At 36.7% G+C, this 7,568-nt stretch overlaps 1 protein-coding gene across 1 annotated transcript; it reads right to left on the minus strand.

Moving 5' to 3' along the window:
* Positions 1-6: 6 nt before the first annotated feature.
* LOC147381545 (leucine-rich repeat receptor protein kinase HPCA1-like) lies at positions 7-7,108 on the minus strand. The gene is made up of 15 exons (XM_086430277.1): positions 6,992-7,108; positions 6,821-6,892; positions 6,640-6,714; positions 6,477-6,548; positions 6,018-6,179; positions 5,710-5,784; positions 4,920-4,991; positions 4,746-4,817; positions 4,567-4,635; positions 4,338-4,412; positions 4,179-4,250; positions 3,025-3,159; positions 2,371-2,852; positions 2,111-2,278; positions 7-1,008 (listed from the first exon to the last, which is right to left on the minus strand). Exons 1-15 carry the CDS (start codon positions 7,099-7,101, stop codon positions 854-856), a joined length of 1,866 nt encoding a protein of 621 aa, XP_086286403.1. The 5' UTR covers positions 7,102-7,108; the 3' UTR covers positions 7-853.
* Positions 7,109-7,568: the final 460 nt, after the last annotated feature.

Raw genomic sequence — 7,568 nt, forward strand, 5'->3', positions numbered from 1 at the left:
AAGAATATCAAATTGAAATTCTTATCTTCTTCTTTGATAGCTTTATGATTTCCTTCATAGCTGTTTGAATATGATAATGAAACTTCTTTACAGTGTTATTCTCTGGTGGGCTAGAGCCTTATATGGTGCACGGTATGAATACAAAAAAAACTTGAAAGGTTTCTGTTGTGACAGGTTTCTTGAGTAAAGTTGGTAATTGATCACCAAGAAGGGCCTATTGGGATGTGACGTCAAACCTAGCATCATTCAAGGACCTCCATGTTATCAGATATAGTTCCCTTTATTTATGTTTATGTCATGCCATTTTTCTTCATTTCCTATTTATCATGTAACTTATGTAAGTAGGAATGAAGAAATAATAAACACAACTTTTCTCTGGAATTTCTTCTCTCTTTTTTCTCTCTTTATCTTCTCTAAACCCCAGATCACTTTCTACATAGTATCAGAGCTTTGGTGACAACTGAGAAGATCAAAGAGTGCTCCGAAACAAGTAGAGAAGTTTTGCGATCACTCAAACAGGGCTACAAGGGTTCAATCTCCACCTTTCTACAGCCCTAGTGTTGTTGCCCACCTTCCTAGGGTTATCACCAGCCACCATCTAGGGGTTGTATTCATCAAGAGCAGTCATCTAGGGGCTGTCACACATCAGCAGCAGCCATCTAGAGCTGCCGCACATCAGCAGTAACCATCTAGGGGCTGCTGCACATCAGCACCCACCATCTAGGGCTGTCGCACCACTTGAGCCACCTCCTAGGGCTGCTGCCAGACACCTAGGGTTGTTGCCACCTCCCACAGACCATCCTAGATCCATCATTTCCCTTCAAAACCTCTTCCGGGTTCTTCATCCAACCTACTAGGGAAAAAACCTTACCTTTCCATAACCACCGGTTCCAATTTCATTGGCCTCTGAGAAATTATTGGTGCTTTTATTAAGTTCATCAAAAGAGAACCATCTTGCTCCTTTTAACTGGGGAACACTCCCACTGCTTTTAGTCGGATCCCAAGAACCTGTAGTGGAATGAAGAAAGAAATCAAAATAAGACATTCTAAATTTCATGTGATTTTATGGAAAAATAAAAGAAATTATCTTACACATTAAACTTTACTTATAGCACACCAACCTTATCAAATTAAATGATTTATAAGGAAGTAGATAGCTGTTCTTGTATTTTTTCGTATGGCTCCCTTTTCTCTTGTTCTCCTAGAAAATCAGCTAATCCATTTATTCTTCTCTAAATACTCTTTTTAATATCTTTTGTATATTACATACACACATACATTCAGAGGTTTATGAAAACTATGATGCCATAAAAAATTTGGTATGAAAAATGAATTTTTTGAAATATAGGTTTCTTATAGGAATTTTTTTATATCAAATACATTCTCTCTCTTCCCATCATTTTCCCATGGATTTTGAATCCATGGGAAAATAAATAGGGTGGGAAAAGGAGTTCCACCATTTGATTGCATTTATAGGGAAAGAACTAAAAGGAGGACGAGATAGAGAGAGAAGGGGAGCCCTTACTTTGGAGAGAAACAAGGGTAGTGGAGAGTGGCAAGAAGAAGAAGAAGAAGTTGTGGTAGATCTCATTTTCTCATGAGGTTGGTTGGGAAAATGAAATCCAGAGAAGAATGGATTTTTCGAGGAAGGTGGAAATTTATATTTCACGGAAAATAAGCAATCAAACCATCAAAAATGCAATTTTCTAAGAAAAATACATTTCCTGCCCATTTTCCATGCATGATCAAACTACCTAACTCAGCCAAAGAAATATGATGGAGAGTTGACCAAAATGGGCACTAAATACTTTTCGAGAGATCTCCAAATCACTGGTATGGCTAACAAAATCTTGAGCATAGGCATGTAGGTTCCAGATCCAAGTGGTAGTATCAGGACCCTTAGCTATTGTTCTTGAGAAATGACCGGGTCTGGCCCATTCCTCGAAAGAAGTTTTTCCATGCATAATCATTATTCCCAAGTTTTTCCAAAAATATCTTAAAAGAAGACTTTGATGTTTCGTAAGTCTTATGTGATGTGTGATTTCATTAATTTTTGTTTTTAAGTAAAAGTTAGCATGCCAATAGAAGTTTTCAAAAATCGTTGTCTTACCAAAAGGTTTGCTCTGGTCAGGGACATTTTTCGCTCTCTTCCTTCGACGAAAAACATAAATTCCCACACAGATTAGTACCAGAAGCACAAATCCACCCGCACCTACTGCTCCAATAATAATTCCAAGGCTCACTGACTTTTTCGACTTTATTACAGGAGTTTGAGTTTCTGAATGACAAACATAGAGAAAAATCTACATTACAGTGGAACAACTGAAGCAAATTAGTTCCATGAGTTATTTAAGTGAGATTTCTTATTACCTGAAAAATTTATATAATCTGAAGCAATGAAAAAGAAGGGCCCAAAAGTTTTAGCGGGTTTAAAAGTTTGGTTGCTGAGCATAAACCCAATCATTGAAACATCAGATCGATTGAAACGTTCTTTGCCAGATGGAAAGACAGATAGACTCAATTCAAGGTAGTTATCTGAATCCTTGGTTGGGTTACTAAGAGAAACTGAATCTACAGGAAGTTGGTAGGTCTGAAATGAAATCATAAGCGAGTTTTCGAGAGAAACATAATGGGAGGAGTTTTCCAAGTCTGAGAATGAAGGAGCTCTGAAGAATAAGGTACCCATGTATGGGTATGAACATTTACAGTTGGGGCTGGGCTTTTGATCTGCAGAACAGAGAACCTGCACACAGTTTTTTGTGTTGGTCACATATGAAGGAGATGATTCTTGTGGAAGAACACAGTATTTGGTGGCCATTCCTGATTCTTGACAAACTGGATTGCCCACTAGTCTGCAAAACAATACAAAATGACGGAAAAAAAAAAGTGAGAAATTACAATCACCCCGAACTGGTATATCGGGTATAATCACGGGGTGGAGAAGACAATGATGAAGTTATTTTTTTAAGTCAATGAATAATAACCGAAACAGAGGATCCTGACTTGGTCAGAAGAGTGGCTTACATTAACTCATTATGCAAATCTCCCCTTTCCATGTACCCAGAGATGAAGTTATTCTGCAAATCAACGAGCTGCAGCTGATTGCTATAGTCGGTGCCCATGTCCAAGGTACCGTTTAAAAGGTTGTTTCTTAAACTCCTGCCATCACATTTTTGAACTATCAGCTTCCAAACATCTTTCTACACACACAAATATAGTTCATTTATTTGTTTTGGAATTTTTTTCCCTTATTATGGCAATCATAGTAACCAAGTTCTGATTTGGAAATAATACAACGTGCCGGGGGAGGGTGGGGGTGGAGGGGTCGGTTCAGTTTAATTTGGATAAGTCAGGGAATCAGAAAAAAAAAATCATTAAAAAAATAAAGTAAAATAAAATAAAATTGGGGATTGTACAAATCATGGTTTTAAGTTTCTTCCCAAGAACCCATAATCTTCGACCTCCCTAAAAGACCTGGTCTTGTTCTTGTGATTTGAATGTTGAATAGGTTAGGATTTTTACAATAGGTGTTGAAGACAATGGGTTTTCAGGAATAAATCAAGGTTCTTATTTAGAAATGAAAAATTCATCAGTTTAGCTGGCTGGTCCCTTGTTCGGCACATTTTTCGGAAAAATTCGTGAATTTTGTGACAGTGCTGATAATACATAGTAATTATTGCCGACCCTAAATCTTTTGGACAAGGCTTTGTTGTTGTTGTTGTTGCTCCTATTGTGGTGTTATACATTCTTATTTGTATTGAGAAGAGAAGGGGAACATCCTCAACATCCAAGAGGATTATCAACAAGGGGACAATAAATGAGGGAGACCCTCACTATATAAAGAAAATAAAATAAAACAACACTACGCCAAGAGAACTAGATAGCACCACAAATGATCTCGCCCGATTAAAAGATGAAGTCCTCAAAATGCCATTCTTTAAGGATAGACACAATCAATGAAATCTTCGAAAGTATATGATCAATGTTGCTACAAGCCTCAGAAACCAGCCAAGAAAGACCATCACGCTGTTAGGCATGTTTCAACTTGTGCCAACAATGAGGGAAAATCTAGCCCTGTAGCATCTACGCTTGGGTTCATTTGTAGACTATAGATCATATTAATTAGCATGGACTTATGCCTACTATTTCGTATTACTTGAGAGTCAGCAGATACTCACAAGGTCTGTAATTGAGGGAAACTGAACAGTGTCTGTGGTAGTTGTCCTTGAAGTTGTGTGTATTCCATGGCCCTGCATGACAAAATTCATAACTTATTGAAAGTAGATATGAACCTTCTTTTTTGTGAGAGAACTTGAGAGAGAGGTAGAGAGAGATACACTGTAGTTAAGGACTGTATGGTTGAAAACCATGGAGGAATATCTGATACATCAAAACTATTATTGCTCATGTCCCTGCAAGGCACAAATCATTTTGGGTTGGAGATGACGATTAACATTACTTCGAGGTTATTAGGTAAAAAAAAAAACAAATTGATCCATCATCAAAAAAGCTTTTTTTCCTCTAATCTTTTATCTAGATAGAATTCATAAAGTTGTTCATACTTACACATAGTTGAGGACATTCATGCCTGATAGGTTGGGTATGGAGCCAGTCAGTTTATTATTGGACAAATGCCTGAAAATGGAAAACAACCATCTTTTTTAAGAATTGCAACTTGTAGCGGAGGATGAATCTTCTTCCCTTAAACAAGTCTTAAAATTAGGTAGAAAGTTTTAAGTGCTGACAGCTCACTGACGCTCGTAAGGTTGTTGAGGTTTGAAGGGACGGGCCCAGTTAACAAATTCCTATCAAGTCGTCTGTTTCCAAGATAAAACAATGAAAACAGAAACTTCAGGCATATTTACAAACAGCAGACTGATTATCGAAAATTTTCTCAGTTAGGTGGTAGAGATACTCACACAACTTCCAGAGCCTTCACAAGTCCTAGAGTAGATGGGATGCTCCCAATGAGTTGATTCCCTTCAAAAAGCCTGTCCACCATATTTGATTAATATACTGAAGGCAGTTCAATCCACATATAACAATTTGGTGTTAATGCAGGATTGTCCTACGTCAGGATTCTCACCCTTTCATGATCTTGTGTTGTATCCTGTTGGCATGATCATAGTGGCAGAATTTTGGGGTATATTTTCACTCAATTTTGAAACTTTTTCCCATAGTGGCAATTCATCTTTGTATGGTCTATATATTTATACGAAACTCGCTTTAGGGTTACTATGAGGGATTTTCATCATCACCCGTGGACAAAGGCAATGTTGCCGAATCACGTAAATTGTGTCATGTTCTCTTTACTTTTGTTTGCGTTTTTATTATGATTGTTATATTTGTTTCTTGCACCTATTTTTCTACATACTCAATATTTCAAGCCTATTGAGACCCAAATATCTTCAGCTCTTTTATGTGAAACATTAGATATAACTCTTATATACTCTTTATGTTTTGTTTAACATATAGGATTATAATTGTTATTGTCCATATTTCCTATGTTCATTGAACAAAATGAATGAAAAACATTTTGAAATTCTGAAATTTTTTAAAAAGACATTAGTTGAATTTCAAATAATGTGGAGACCAAAAAGAATTGGTAGTGAAATAAAGCTAAAACAGTAGAATGAATCGAAATGAGGTTACAAACTGCAAATGAGAAACGAACAACTGGATCCATTAAAGCAGTTCGATGGAACTTACACATGTATCAGAACCATGTTTGAGCTGAAAAGTTTAGATGGGATTGTGCCGGAGAGCTGATTCTTGCCAAAATGACTGCAAAATCATGGAACAAAGCTTAGTGTTTGTGATTCAAAAATGTCAAAATAATTACCATCAACATAAACGATCAAAATGAAATGATGGATCAGATTCATGCTAAGATATGACGAAATTTGTACACAGCCTCCTAACCTGACATAACCCACCCGCTTTATCCTCGGCAATGCAAGTAAGAAAAATTAATAACAGAAATAATTAATTCCAAACTATGAAGACTTGGGACTTACAAGTGCTTGGTATGAATTAGCAAATCCAAACCAGGACTATTTCCATTGGAGACTGGAATGGTTCCCGTAAGCTTGTTGTCAGCCAGATCCAACCAATATAGAGAAGATAGATTCCCTATTGAAGGAGGTATATTTCCACTGAAGCTGTTAGAATTTAGAGATCTGCCAAGGAATGACAATGTCGAGATTCAGCAAAATACTCTTAAAGATTGGACTAAAACAATCGAAGAAGAAAGTAGATGTGAGCTTAAAGATTGGCACTTTTCAAAACAAAACTCTTCAGAACATAGCTTGTAATAGCGTTAAAAGATGGGCAGTTTTGATTTTGTCTCTCAGTTAAAGATTCTATCTTAACTCTTGCATAATCCATGGCTGATTTCATGATTAAGAGACTTTAAAAAAAAAAAAAAAAAATCTCTTCATTGAAACAGAAAAATTAGCTCTAAATGAAAATCTTACAAAAATATAAGCTGTTGTAGAGAGCCTATCGAATCTGGGATTGCACCAGAGAAACTGCAACCAACCAAGATTCTGAAATGCAAAGAAAACTATTAGTAACGTTACAGGATTTGAATTAAGCAAGTTAAGAGTACTAATCTACCAAACATCAGGATTTTCTCACAAGTTTGACAGTTTCTTCAAATTCCCAATTGTTTGCGGAATAGGACCTGTCAGACCCTTGTTGTAAGATAGATCCCTACATAGATCAATCGGTAATCAGATATGAATCTATTCAGAAAAATTAAAATAGAATTAGTCTTCTATTACAGGGGAAGAAAGTGAACTACAAAGAGAAGACATACAGGACTTGTAACTCGGACAAAGTCTGAATATCTCCAGACAACTGACCTTTCAGTCCCATACTCGATAATTGTCTGAGACAAAATCAGTTGGGTAAGTATTTCAAGTATTCCAAAATGAAAGATTGAAGAACCAACATAAGTGATAGAGAAGAAATTATAACAAAGACCTACATGACGATTACACGTGAATTGGTGCAACGGATTCCCTCCCAACCATCACCACAAGGATCTGATCCCTGCCAATTTGGTGGAACGTTCTGCCATAGATTCTTGAAGGACATTAGAGCAGCACCTACATCATTATAACAAGGACTTACATCGAATTAGTGAGTTTTTCTTTGTGTCAAATGTGTTCAAATTTCAAAGCAAGATTTAACTCCCTCTCATTAGTGCATGAATGAACTACAAACGCACCATATTTGAAGTTTAATGCGTATAATTGATGAAGAACTAGAGACAACAATGGTACCACATACCATCCCCAAAGTTGGTCTCTGCCATTACAGCCAAAAGTTGGAACATGAGAGCGAGCAAACAGGCCTGGATTGTTCGACCCATTGGTCGAGTAAATTGTTTCAATATCATTGCTTTGGTGAAGATCTCGTCTGTGGGAATTACCAATATCGTAGACTTAATGCTCTTTCCATTGCCTTCTCTCTTAACGGCAAATTTTTGCGGCAACTTGAAATTAATAATTATGTGAAAAAGACTTGGATGGAAGTTGTTCCTTTCTACAATGTATGTAAGC

The sequence above is a fragment of the Akebia trifoliata genome, unplaced genomic scaffold, assembly GCF_017979445.1.
Source record: "Akebia trifoliata isolate Shusen 1 unplaced genomic scaffold, ASM1797944v1 Contig00362, whole genome shotgun sequence".
NCBI classification, from domain to species: domain Eukaryota; kingdom Viridiplantae; phylum Streptophyta; class Magnoliopsida; order Ranunculales; family Lardizabalaceae; genus Akebia; species Akebia trifoliata.